Raw genomic sequence first — 14,361 nt, forward strand, 5'->3', positions numbered from 1 at the left:
TCCCCTTGCCAGGGGCAACTGCTGTTTCTTGTGTGTCCTCCTGGAGATATTCTTAGTACATACAAGCATAGATGTATGACTGTGTGTGTATGCGTGTGTGTGTGTGTGTGTGTGTGTGTGTGTGTGTGTATATGTATATATATATGCAAATTTTTATCTATCTCTTTTTAAACAAGATATACTTTGGAGCATACTATATACACTGTTCTGTACCTTGCTTTTCTCACTCAATAAAGAGCATGGAAATGGTTCCAACTCAATTCATACAGACTTTCCTCATTCTTTGTAACAATGCTTAGCATTCCATCATATGGATAATTAGGCTATTTCCCATCTTTTACATTACAGACACATTATAAACACACCTTTTGCACATCTGTCTGGGTATACTATCTGGCCTTTAAAGCAGACTACACCACATCACATTGAATCTTCTCTTAATTCCAAGGGTCTTAAGTACAAACAGCAATGAAAATGTTGGGCTTCAAAAGAGTGATGGGCTCCTGACGTGGGTGGGACAGTTTGCCAACTTTCTGATGCCAGAGCAGCTACCCTTTGGGTTCCTGCACCTCCTTTTTATGTTTTCTATTTCCTGTTGGATACCAGGCTCTTTGCTCCCACTTTTCTAATTGTTGGTAGCACCCTTTTCCCTGCCATTTTGTTGCTTCTAAAATGTTTTCAGCTAAGAAGCCAAATAAGAAAACTTGTTTGGCCTGTGACTAAAGTAATGGATGGGAGGGTCCAAGTAAGGGAACCCAGTATTTTTCAGAGTCAGGAGTAGGATACTCCTCTCCTTCTCCTTGGTTATGAATCTTCACTCTCTGGTTAAAGTATTTTTTTACATTATAAAATCATTATAACAGGACTCTAGAGAACAATTTCTCTAGACGACTCAAATAGTACCACTAATAATAAGAGTAATATTATCCAATATTTATTTCAGTTTCCAAAGTGTTTCTTATCAGGGAGGTAGTACAGCCTAATGGTTAAGAGCACAGGCTCTGAAGTCGGACTGTCTGGGTTCAAACCCTGGTCCACCACACTTGCTGTGTAGCCTCAAGTAGCTTATTTAACTTCTCTGTGCCTTGGTTTTCTCATCTATAACATGGGGGTTATACAAATACTTTCCAAGGTTGTACAAGATTAAATCATTTAAAAACGTGTAAAAGTCTAATCTCAGGTTAGCGCCTGACACATCCTGGTGAATGTTTGATAATATCAGTTATTATTATTACTATTATCAGTGTAGTTATAGTAGTAGTAAGAGTGGGCAGACCCGATAATCTGATCAGTCACTGGACTCAAGGCTTGCAAGTAAGTGTAGAGGTAGATATGTTCAGTAGCAAAACAGTGTTAGGATGTGAACCAGCCAGGCATGTGAAGTCTGCTTATGACCGCTGCCGGGTGTGAACGTGACGGTGCCAGGCCATGACAGTGCCAGGTTATGACATTGTGTGGCTTGATGGTGGCTGAGGTGTCATGGAGTCAAGATGAAGTTAGTGGTTTGCTGGAGTTGCCTCTTGAGAGCTGACTGTTAAAACAGGGAACTTAAGGGGCTTCCCTGGTGGCACAGTGGTTGAGAATCTGCCTACTAATGCAGGGGACACGGGTTCGAGCCCTGGTCTGGGAGGATCCCACATGCTGCGGAGCAACTGGGCCCGTGAGCCACAACTACTGAGCCTGCGCGTCCGGAGCCTGTGCTCCGCAACAAGAGAGGCTGTGATGGTGAGAGGCCCGCGCACCGCGATAAAGAGGGGCCCCCGCTTGCCACAACTAGAGAAAGCCCTCACACAGAAACGAAGACCCAACACCGAAAAAAAATAAATTAATTAATAAAACTCCTACCCCCAACATCTAAAAAAAAAAACAAAAAAACAGGGAACTTAGTAAGCTGGTGGTTCAACACAGCCATTATTTAAAAACATAAATTAGATAAACTTACAAGTAAGTAAATTATATTAAAAACTAAGGTAATGAATATTCAAAACTCATCATGTGAAAATTATGTGACTACATTTTACCATTATCTGTGCTCTTGAGGTTATGTCCACCTACTGAATCTGCAGAGCAGAAATAGGATGCATGGTGCTCTGCTGTGCTTCTCTTCCCAACTCCATGTTCACGGACATGGTGGGGGTCGCCTGAAATTGGTCATGGTGGGAGTAATTACACGTCAGAAACTGGTAAACACACAGACCAGGGCTTGATTTGTTTCGCTGATTGTGTAGACTTAAGAAAACAATTAAATTTAAAAGTGTATCGTGTCTATAACTGCTCACATTGTGAAGAGCAGAAGAAAATCGGAGTGTTCTTTCTCAAACAGAAGATGCTCACATCACTGACAAACTACTTGTTCTAATACAAGTCTCCATCACTTCAGTTTGTCTTGTTATCTAGGCGGGAATGACAGTCAATTGCTAGATTGGGACCGAAGGTGTGAAACTTTTACCAGCCCAGCGGGGGATGAAGCCCAGAGGCTGATTTGACAGAGGTGAAATCTCCCTGTCGCTGAGGGGGAGATGAGGGATGACCTTAACTTCCATCCACAAGCTTCAGGCGCTAACCTGCTGTGAGAGGTAGAGACAGTGCAGCCCCCACTAGCATGAGGAGCTGGTTGGATCCCAACCCTGGAAGAGCTGGCAAAGTGGTGCAGAAAGAAGGTGGGGAGTGAGCTGTTGTCTCACATGGGAACTGGGGAAAGCACAGTGCTGGCAGCACCACGCGTTGACTCTCTGTGGTTCACACTGAGCAGGGGCCACAGAAGGACCAGACCAGGTTCACTTTCAGGTATAAGCTTGGCTTATAACTTTCCAATCTGCAAACAGCCCATAGGCCGAGCTCCTCGTTTTTAGTGGACTGTGTATTCTAGGGGTGGTGATGCACGTGGTCTCACGTGGGAAAGCCCGGGCGGAGGGACAGAGAGTGGGGCAAGGCTGTTACACTGTGAGGGGTGAGAGCAGGGCTCCTCCCCAGCCCTGTCACTCCCTTCCTTTTGTTGGGAGGTTGGCTTGGGCACTTCTTCAAAAGGAGGCTGTTTCTAGGGTTAATGTGATGAGTGTTTCTATATAAAAGGAGAACTGACAGTAGGTGAAGGTCAAGGAGAAAGTGGGTTGCGAGGGGGAAACATCTTATGCAGTGAGCCCTGGACCCTGAAGCCACACCCTGAGGACCCATGTCCCCTCGGGAGCCCAACGTGTAAACTCCCAGTGAAATGCACACTCCATGTGGCCAGCAAACTGGGTGTGCCACACCAGCCTTGCCACTTGATGGTGACCTTGGGCAACTACATACTTTTTCCTGAGCCTCGGTTTCCCCATCTATGAGGTATGAGGGGTGAATAAAATGATCTCTAGAGGAACATCCACTGCCAGAAGTCTACAAGCCCATGGAAATCTTCCAATGGGTTTTCTGTTTTCTTTGTCATCAAGGTGCTGACCTGTACTGTGTTGAAATCCCGCCCTGGGGGAATTTAGCAGGCCAGGGAGGCACTTAGGGAGAAAGGATGGGAAAGGGGACCTTGCTAAGGTGCTGGAAAGTGGGACACAGAAGGGAGGGGAGAGGAGAGAAGGGGAGTGGGAGGGGAAGGAACAGTGCTGCCGCTGGGAGTCAAGCCTGGGAGGTGCCTGACTTCTGCTCCAGCTCCAGCTCCCGTAGAAGGAGTGGACACTCAGACACCCCACCCCCTCCTCCACTCCCCCTGGGCCCCTTATGTAAGCAGCTCCTTGCAGGAAACCGCTCTCAGCAAGAAGCCCCTTTTCCTGTCACTTGAGCAAATCGATTGCAACTAACTTTTAAACCAGGCGCCCACATGCTCTGCTCACCTGTGACCCAAGAACAGCTTTCAAATCTTTTAATCATACAATGCCTTGCCTAACCCCTCAGTTCTTCCCTTAGATCAAAGAAGTAGAAGTGGAGAATAAGTAATTAACAGATGACCAGATCTCTTCCCTGGCTTCCCCTTCAGTCATCTCACAAGTAAACTGTGTGACCAAACTGTGTGAACAGATAACACCTAGAGGAAGATCACAAGGCACCGACAAGCCTGCACGCGGTGGGGCATGGCGAGGACTCTGACCCCCATCTCAGTGATTAACTGAGATGACTTCTGTCTGTCTCTCTAAAAAGTTTCACGGCTGAGAAGACTCTTGGGAGATGGTTTTTGGAGGACGCTGAGGCCACCATCTCCTCAGATTGCCACATTCTGATTAAAGGCACCTTTTTCTTCTGTTGACACCATTTGCAAGTATGTAATTGATTTTGTGAGCAGTGAGCAGCGGGACCGATTCACACGATTTATTGATGTATTCCGTAACTGACCCTGCAGCATCGCCGACGTGGTGTAGTAGTTGAACGGCACGTTTTTCACCAGGTATTCCTCGGCGTCCAGGCTGGCCAGCCTCGCTCCCACCAGCACCGACTTGCCGGTGCCCGCGGTCCCTACCAGCATGACTGGCCGCCGCCGAGCCAGGAGCCGCTCCAGGAAGTAGCACACTCGGATGGTCTCGCTCGTGTGCACCAAGCAGGCCTGGAGTGGGAACAGGATGAGTGTGCCGGGGGCTCATGGGAGAAACAGATGCTGGCAGAGTGTTCCGGAGCATTTCAGGGGAGGGAATTCCTCTGGGGTCGGGGAGCTCACTACCCCGGTGAGGAGGGCCCCCCTAATACCCAGTGAGACCCTCCTACTAACTCATGCTCTGGGTAGAGAGCAGGCCCTTCCTCCTCTGCCAGCGCTGTCTGCCTCCCTGTGGCCTCTCTTTTACAATCTTCTGCCCTGGCCGTCCTCTCCTCCAAGGATGTGGGGGTCTGGTAATTAAGTTACCTAGGCTTTGGGAGATCTTGTGACTTCATTGCGCCTATAATTTCCTCTGAAAAGACAAGTAGCTGGGGATGACTAATTCCTAGTGAGGTTAAACCTTTCAGACATCCATAAGGGGCTGCTGCTAGAGCCACTGCAGATCCTGGGGACACTGCATGTCCTTGGTCACTCAGCCACACTCACCTGCAAAGGCATCTCAGGGTCAAATTCAAACTGGGGGATGAGCTTGGACCAAGGCTCGAATTTCTTGGTCTCTGGGTCTATGTAATAGTCAAAGATGGTTCCTTGGGAGGGAAACTTGACTGTTTTGAACTCGGTCAGCCACCATTTGCTGAACTCTGCCCGGTCGTCCACGAGCTGCCAAAACAAAGCAGGTCAGGAGTCAAGGCTCTGCAGAGCACAAGAAGCCTGGGGAGGCTGCCCTGCATCCGGCAGAAGGTCAGGACCGGGAGCAAAGAGGGCTCCTGCTTATCCCCCGAGGATCGACCCCGACAAGGCCCAGCTAAGCAGGGGCTTCCCTTGAGCATGTACATGTGCCCCTGTTTGACCAGGTGGCTGGGTCGCCCTGGCATTATGCATCTCAGAGCACTGGCAGGTGGAGGGTGAGGGAGGGAGGTGTTAAGAACACAGAGGAGAGTAGGAGCCTATGGCCCCAAGATGGGCAAGTGCAGCCAAGATCTCCTGAAGAGACAGATCCACCCCGGTCCCCCTAGACTCCCAAGGCTCTGAGCAACGACCAGGACAGCAGTCAGGGATGGAAGGAATAAAATGGTGGCTGTTGACACGTGGGCGCACAGGATGGTGCGGTGAGAAGAGCCTCAGCTGGGGAGTCGTGCACATAACCACTGACAAATCACATCTTTCCATGCCTCCGTTTTCTCATCTGATTCTAGGAAAGGGTATTTCTAAATTTCTTTCAAGAGCTAAAATTCTAAAAATCTAGGAGAAGCAGAGACAAAGGTATACAGGTCTTTCTGATGGAAGGAATAGGTAGCACTATATATGCATACATGTTAGATCATGAGCCCCTAAGGATGGGGCTGTGCACCCGTGTACTCAAGCTAGTGAGTCCAAACTGAAACACAACACACAAAAAAACATCCCAAACATACCCGCTGCTACTGGTAACTCTCTAGGGGAGCAAACCCATTCTTTGAGCACACAGACCTAGGAAAAATCCTAAAAAGGGAAGAGGTCCAGATTGGGCATTTTAGGAAATGTTCCTGGGGAGGAGGACAGACCATGGAGCTGGGCGCATGGCAATGAATCTGGACTTGGAAGAAATGGCACTCATTTCGCTGTCTATTAGGTAAATAGAATTGAATTCTTTTGCCTTAAAAAGAGAATGGAAATAGGCCTTAATGACAGATTTGTTTGCTGTTCTTATTCTGATCTGAATTCAGATTGAGAGGACACTATCTTCTCAATATTTGTTCTCTGCAATCAGAAGCCTTAGGAAAAAAATCTCCATTTTTGACTCATGGATAAAATTCTTTTTTTTTCCTCTGTGTAATTCTTTATTAAAAATACTGCTGTGCACATAGAAACTGAAAGCAGGATTAAAGGTGAATAACCCAGACTGGGATCATGACATTAGAATTTAACATTCTGGTGCTTTTGGGGGAAGTTGTTGACATCCAAATCACAGAACCAAGGTCAAAGCAAAATACAAAGGTACCCTAAAAAATATTTACAATGAAGTAAATATACTAACAGAATTTAAAATAGGTACAAAAAATTAAAATGACCAACATTACATGACTTCAAGGGTTGTCCTTTCTGTGCTTTTATCTGTCATAACAGGAAGGTGTGGGAAGTTTATACCCTTAATTTGAGTACTCTCAGATATTAAAATCTTCCTATGAATTAAAAAGACTAACTTTTGGATAATCTCTTAAATGGAATTACACTATGGAAAAGAGCGCTTCCCTCCCCAAAACACCACGGCAGAACTAAGAGTGCCATTGAAAACCATTCCCAATGAAAACTAAATGAAAAAACAAATCTTAACATATATGTATTACCTGACACCAACTGTTTTCTGGTTGACAATATTTACTCATGAAAACATATTAGCTGTCTACCTTTGGATAAAATTCTTGAAGACCTTTTAACTTCCTAATGAAAACCATCTTTTAAGTTTATATGGAGAATCCAAGACAAAGACCATCTCTAGAAAGAAGGAGGTTGGGTGCACCTTCTTTCCTCACTCCCAGTTCCACCTTGAGCTACCCTGTCAGTTTCTCAGCCAAGCCATTAGCTGGGCTACACCAACACTGTCTGGCTTCCTGTAATCTGGTGCTTGACCTCACCGTCTACTGTAATTGGACACTGGAAAGACAAGGTCACCTCTGCTGAGTCATCCCATTTCTCAGTTTGACTCTTTGAGTGACTCGTCAGCAATGACCTCAATGAAGAGGCCCCTTCTGAACCCCATCTCCTTAAGGTTGTGACAATTCTCTGGTCCCTTTCCTGCACTAAGTCTGTACTGGCACACAGTGTGGTACAACGCAGCAGAATTTGGAACACAATATCACCTCATTTGGTCTTCACAATGCTCTAAGTCATCCTGGCTACTGAAAATTACTCCTATTTTATGTATGAAAACACAAAAGCTCAAAGGTTACACCTCTGGCAGCAAATGGCAGAATTGGGAGTTGAACCCAGGTTCTCAGTTGCCCAATCTGGTGCTCTCTTGAGAGATCATTTACTTCTGAGAGATAATTCTCTGGGATTGCTGCAAAGTATTTAGCCAGGATCCACCCCTCCCTTTTTTATTAGAACTTCTACCCAAGTATGGGCTGTATTTTGTATTATATTCTGCTTCGCTTTAATAACAGCTTTTTAAACATAAGCACCATTGGTGTTCCTGATGCAAATATTTTGGCCAACTTCATACTTTTTGATTTACAGCACTATTTTGTGTTGGGCTTGAATGCAGGCTGTGTGGGGGGCTTGGACAGTCCCTGCTGCTAAAAGCTTTCTCCCGTGTTCTCTCCTCACGTGCCAGCACAGCCGCCAACAGCTCCATGTGCTCCAGAGCCCGCGGCGCCTGGAGGGATGCTTTCTCCCGGGCTTTTAAAAAGAATTGAGTGGATTTAAATTTTTCTACACGGAGATAGAAAAATTGACCAAGAGTCTTTATCCTGATACCCCACTGCCTGCTCAGCACCAGCGTGAGACAGAAGCCCAGCGGTGGTTGCTGTCTGACATTTCAGCAGGCGAAAGGTCAGGGACTGCATTTGAGGGAAAGCCACAACCTCTGCGCTCCGGATCTCTGCGCATTCATCGAGGCTCTCGTCCATCCTGGTGGATGCATTGGCTCCTTGCCTCAAAGGGGGAATGTGGAGCTGGGAAAGAAGCAGTCCATGGAGAAGCTCCAAGGGCCGCAGAACAGACTGTATGAAATTCTCAGCTGTCAAACTCCCAGTGCAGGCATCCTCCTGCCCTCGGAGCATCCCCCTTCCCCGCCAGCGTCTAGCTCCGGAGAGGAAGATGGAGAAAGGCACACCTCCAGGGGCTTCTGAGAGCTGCTTTCTGAATTGTGAGCACCAAGAACATGTAGGGGGTAATGGGAGGTAGGATGAATGTTATAATCAGAGCCCGCGAAAACACAGAATAAACTGATTGATAATTCTAAATTAATTGTTAATTCTTCCAGCTCACCTTCATTTTGGATTCTTAGAACATGGTTTGCCCTGGGAGGCTGAAATTTTTACCTTTTTATTTGGAAAAGCCCATAATCAACCCAGACCAGAAAGAGTAAATGATAACTCTCCAACACTTGAAGCTTGGTTTAATCCCCTGTTGTGAGAAAGGCACCAGATATTTGCTATGAAACTGAATATCTGTGGTAGGAGAACCTTAATAATAAACACTATTCTAAGAGCTTTACACGTGGGCAATTAGAACAGCATCCCTTCATTTAATGCTTACAAACATCCTAGGAACTGGGTACCACTATCATCACTCTCATCTCCTTTGCACACACGGGGAGAGCAAGGCGGAGAGAGGTTAAATTACTTGTCCAGGGTCCCCAGGTAATAAGTGGCAGAGTTAGAATTCAAGTCCAGAGTCCATGTTCTCAGCCTCTATATGATACTGCCTGATAGCTAGTCAGTTCTAAAAGACTGGTCTGCCTAACCTCCAATATGTTGTTTCTAGGTAAAGTACCTTTTATTTGGAGGAAACTAAGTAAAGAAAAGGTTGGGAATACACAAGGCTTAGAGAATAGGATGCCAAGACACCCCCAAACAGCATGAAGCTACAGCAGCCAACACCATGAGATGAATACTACTTCGGTTTCCTATCCCTAGATGTCAATTAGCCTTTGGTCTAACCTTCTATGGACAGCTCTGCGTTTCAGGGGTATGAAGATGTGATGGTTGGTACAGAGTGGTACCTGCCTGTTCTGGAAAGTTTTTAAGAAGCCTAAAGGGATTCCCCCTACTCAAGCTTCTACAACACAGCATCACTCCACCTACAAAACACACATCACCTTGCAAAATAAGGTACTTATACCTCCAGTTTTTCAAACTCAATCAGCAACTGTCCAAGAAATTAGGGATACATTCACTAACTCAAAAAACAACAGCACAAAACATAGCCCAATCTCACCTGTCTCACTACCTGAAGCCCTCCTAAGGGGACTGATGCCTTTAGCAGAACAAGGGAGAGATAACTAAGTAGTTTGATGCTTCTGTGTTAATTCTGACTTTAGCTGTTCTGTCTTCCAAATCTTTGCTGGTTAGCGTGGGTGTTAGCCTCAGCACACCCTCTTACCTGATCTTGGACCATTGCTCCGCCAAAAGCCCAGATGGCAGCAAACACAAAATAAAGCTCGTAGGTTTCCTTGGGGCAGTCTGCAGGGATGTCCTCATCGGTCAGCAGACACTCGAGAAGGTGGCACAGCATCTGAACCATGCTCTGCTCTGGGATTGGAATTATCTTCTTAAATCTGCAGAGAGAGACACAGATATGCTCTAAAACACTGGATTTTTCCATCCTAGAGGCATTGTTGGACAGCTATGGAATCCTGTTGGTGTCTGTGGACTCACAATTTGACAAGTTCATGCAGTTTTGCAGCAGCAAAAACTTTGGTATTATAGAGGCCCATGGTGCTACTTAAGCTTTTGTTTTCATCAGCTGTTTGGGGGTCTGCTCCCTTTGCAAAGAAGGAAGGGACAGGAGCCCTCCTGAGATGATCCCTTTTCTCATCTTCCTTTCCTCTGATGCCCTCCCCCCCTTCCCTTCTCTGAACATTGAGGACGCCCCCCTGCCGCGACCCCCGCTCCAGTCCTTGAGGAATGTAGGAAGCTGCAACAGAACGAGTAAATATCTCACAGTGCCACTGTTTCAATTGGCAAAAATCACCTACAGAGCCAAGGTGGGTGCAATTCTGAGACTGTTCCTCCACTTCTCCAGCTCAGAGGAGTGCCCTCAATTCAAACACATTGAAAATGTTTTCTCTGGGGCTAGAGTCTTGCCTGGGGGAGGCAGAGTGGGCCAGGACAGAGGTGATTTACATGACTAAGTTCTCTTTCATAAATATAGCTCTGTGACTATGTCTTGACCTGAACGTGTACTTTCCATCTTGGTTTAGAGGTCTTGGCTGAAAGGCAGGTAACCAGAGATACACAAAGGTGCACCTACACCCAAGGGAGCAGGAACACACAGACAGACACACAGACACACGCACACGGCACTCTCATCCCACCAGGCGTACACATGGAGTGCACCACGGACCCACATACTCAACCCCTCCTGCCCTCGTCATCACCTCCCGGGGAGGATGAGCTCACAGGCCACACAGAGGCAGGCTCCACTGTTATAAGATGAACGACACCATCAACAGCCATCGTAGAAGTCACGTGCCAGCACTGGGCCTCGGAGTTGCATGGCGTCCCATCGTCTTCAGTGTTCTGTGTTGTGTTGGCTCTGAGTCTGGCTGCAGTCCTTACCACAATGCTGTGAAGTGGTCTAAGAGTCTAGGCATTACGTCCATGAGTAACGAAGACACTCAGTGCTTGGGAGGCTTTCCTTCATTTCTTCAATGCATATTTGTAACAGAATGTCAGCATGGAACTGCCCCAGGCTCAGTTTTGGATGAGGTGCTGACACAATACAGGCCAACTACTCTTCCAATTCCAAACTGAGATTCCAGACAACCTGGCCTCTGGTGCTCTCAAGGATTTATAGCCGTGGTCCCAAACCTTTTTGGCACCAGGGACTGGTTTTATGGAAGACAATTTTTCCCCAGATGGGGGCAGGGGATGGCTCAGGCGGCAATGCGGGTGATGGGGAGAGATGGGGAGCGCAGATGAAGCTTCGCTGGCTTATCTGCCACTCACCTCCTGCTGTGCGGCCCGGTTCCTAATAGGCTGCGGACCGGTAGCGGTCTGTGGCCTGGGGGTTGGGGACTCCTGGTTTATAGGATCAAAGTGGTAGATGCTGAAGGGGCTAGAAATGAGCACACAGGACTTTGGGGAGGGCTCTGGGTGTGCAACGAGTGTCCCTCCTACAGGGAAGGCAGGTGCTCATCCTGAACAGAGACCCTCAGAAAGGGGCTCCCCTAGGACCCAGGCTTGGAAATCCCTGGGGAGACCTGCTAACCTTGCAGTGCAGGGCCAGAGGGTGCTCGCTGGGGCACTAACCCTGGGGTGCAGGTGTGGCCGTGAGCGTGTGGGCTTGTTTAGATGCTGGTGAAGGGGTCCAACCTGGAGGGTTGTGTGAGGAGCTGTACTCGACTACCTGATGGAGAGGCATCTACTTGCTTCAAGGGAAGGCATATTGGGGATCTCCAGGGATGGGAGGGGTCCAAGCGACCCACAAAGGCTTCCAAAGAGTCATTTCCAAACCTGCCACAGCTGGGTAAATGAGGTCACACCAGGTCCATCATTAAGGCCTTTCCTGCCCATCACTCTCTTCCCTGCGTCCCCCCCTTCAACCTTGAGGGGTGAGAAGCTACAGCTGGTAAGGGGGCGACTGGTAGAATAAGGACAGAAGTCAAGAACACTGTCCTTTCTCACTGTAGGTGGAGGGCTATGTGGGCAGTGGGAGAGTTTGTACGTTTTTTCAATTTTCACTGCCTCTTTTTAAATTTTTCGCACGTGCATGTGCACGTGTGTGTGTGTGAGATTGTGTGACTAGAAGTGATGAGATGCATTTTTATTACTGAAGAAGGACCAGTAAAATCAGCAATGTTGACCTAGATTTCATCCAGGGGCAGAAGGAGAACATAAAATGTTTTTGAAGGAACAGTGGGAGACAAAATAAACTTGTTTATAATCACCCCTTACGAGCCCTGCTTGTTCAATATAAAAATTACTGTGTGTTGGCATTGCTTTGTCGTGACGGGGCCACAGAAAGCTGGCATTACAATACGGTGATGAATAAAATAGCAGTAGGACTTTGCAGTGAGTGTCTTGTCACTACCAGCTGAGGCACTGAGTGAGCACCATGGGACCTTGGCTCCCACATCTGCAGGATGGTCGGCCCTCATAAGGATATTGAGAATTACATGAAGGAAACCCAGAGCGGGCACCCTCAACCACAGCTATGGGTTTTTCCTTGTTAACCACGGGGCTCAGAGACTGGTGGTGGGGGGATGTTTCTCTGGATGGACTTAATACAGTCTTTAAAGTTTGTTTCAGAGGCTGTGCTTGCACACGAGCACACATGTGTACAGACAGACAGACAGGCACGCACACACACACACACACACACACACACACACACACACACACACACACACACACACACACACACACACACACACACACACGAGTTTGGTATCTCTTGTTCTAAATGCCCAGAGTGGGGAATGGCCTAATTTTTAGTTAAGGATAAATTGTACAAGTGTCTCAGCAAACCTTAAAGAATAGGGGATGCTATTTTCCTAAAACCTCCCCCTTTGTTGCCACTTTAACTCTTTGCAGCCCTTGTCTATCTGAGACACTAACCACGACCGCCTGCTTCCAGACTCTTGCTGCCACGGCTGCTTTATCTCATTAGATCCCAGGGCCACAGAGCTCACAAGCCACAAGGGGTTAAAGGCTTTTTAAAGGCTTTATGAAAGCGCTGAAGTTTGGAAAAATAATTATTAACCCTGAAGTATAAAACTTACAAAATCAAAACTAATAAATGTTTAATATCTGAAAACATATCACTATGTCAACTATTCAACTGTGACTCAGTTTTTACTTACATAAAATTCGTTCTTAACACGGTGGATTTTGATGGGGGAGGGCGGGGCACATGAAGAAAGAGTGCCTCGGGTCATTTTGCCCTGGGAGTCACGTTGCCTTTACAGCACCAGATTCTGATGGTGCAACTGGGCTGAGGCTGAGTACCTGATTCGTTGAATGATGCGTCAAATGGCAAAGAAAGAGAATGTAAAACAAAAGCAGGTTCCAAACACCGGAACCCCTCTCTGCAGACACGTATAATATTCTTGCTATAATAAGTATCCTTTTGGTTAAGAGCAATTACTATTTTGTTTATGTGGTAAGTGGTCAGGGCTTGATGCTTTTACTTTTGCAAACCCATTGGAGGAAGAGTGAAATCTTAGGGTCTAGAGGGCCAGGACTGGTCAAATGATGCATTATACCCAATCCTGTATCATCTAGGCCATGGAAGCCCACAGCCAGGAACAGGAAGTGGGCCCCTTGTGTTGCTGACAGATGTCATCTTCACCTCTAGGCCTGTTGATCTGGCCTGTGTCACGTGTAGGAGGGCCAGCTGCATGCCCTGCGAAGCAGAGGGTCTCAGGATTGCTGTCCATGCTACCACCACCCACGGCCTCCTCCAGACACACCCTGCAGCCCTCCAAAAGGTCCTTTACATCTCTCTCCTCTTCACTCACCTCGCTTCCTGCCTGAACTGACAACAGGCATCCCATCACCGTCCTAACGTGTGTTCCCCTCTGCCATCTGCCACACCCGGGGTGGGATGCCTAGGGACATCTGACTTTGGGGACAGGACAGAACATCAGCGGGACATCAGGTAAGAGCCAACAGGCTCTTTATTGCTTGTTACCTTCCTCACCCCTTGGCCTACCTGGTTCTGAGTGTGTCTAAGCAGGCTGGAAGATACTTGTCAAACAGAAAGGTTAGGTTGGCTCTCTCAGTCTGGGTCTCCCTCTTGTCGATCCAGCTGCTCACAGGAGGGTTCCACCCCAGGTCTGCAGGGTTGATGTACAGGATCCCTGGGAGCATAGAGGATACACTTTGGTGACATTTCCATAGACCTCAGGATATTCTTCATTCCAGAGAGTTATTTTCTCTGTTTAGAAAATGTACTGAAGGCTGGGCTTGAAAAGAACAGAAATCTGGTCGAGGTCTGAGAGGGCAAATGGGTTTGCTATTGGGATCAACTCCGACTGACTGATAATAGGTGATGGAAGGCAGTGTTGAGAAGGATCCTGAGGCCAAGTCTAGGCTCAGGAGGCAAGCAGGCTGTGATTGATTAGCAATACTTGTCATGGTGAGGAAGGATGCAGATCGCATGGTGGCCCCTAAAAGGATGGAACCGTGTCCCACCCAGGA

The 14,361-nt window shown here is 47.3% G+C and overlaps 1 protein-coding gene across 1 annotated transcript in view; it reads right to left on the reverse strand.

Annotated features, from left to right (window-relative positions):
• The window catches only part of DNAH9 (dynein axonemal heavy chain 9), a gene marked incomplete at both ends in the record, with an annotated part of 299,172 nt that overhangs the window by 142,560 nt on the left and 142,251 nt on the right, over positions 1 to 14,361 (reverse strand). Inside the window, 4 exons of the mRNA XM_082678963.1 lie at positions 4,318 to 4,525; positions 5,000 to 5,173; positions 9,599 to 9,773; positions 13,874 to 14,021. Coding sequence (XP_082535089.1) covers positions 4,318 to 4,525; positions 5,000 to 5,173; positions 9,599 to 9,773; positions 13,874 to 14,021 — 705 coding nt within the window. The remainder of the gene's footprint in view (positions 1 to 4,317; positions 4,526 to 4,999; positions 5,174 to 9,598; positions 9,774 to 13,873; positions 14,022 to 14,361) is intronic.

The sequence above is a fragment of the Grampus griseus genome (genome assembly GCF_964374135.1).
Source record: "Grampus griseus genome assembly, chromosome: 20".
Lineage (NCBI taxonomy): Eukaryota > Metazoa > Chordata > Mammalia > Artiodactyla > Delphinidae > Grampus > Grampus griseus.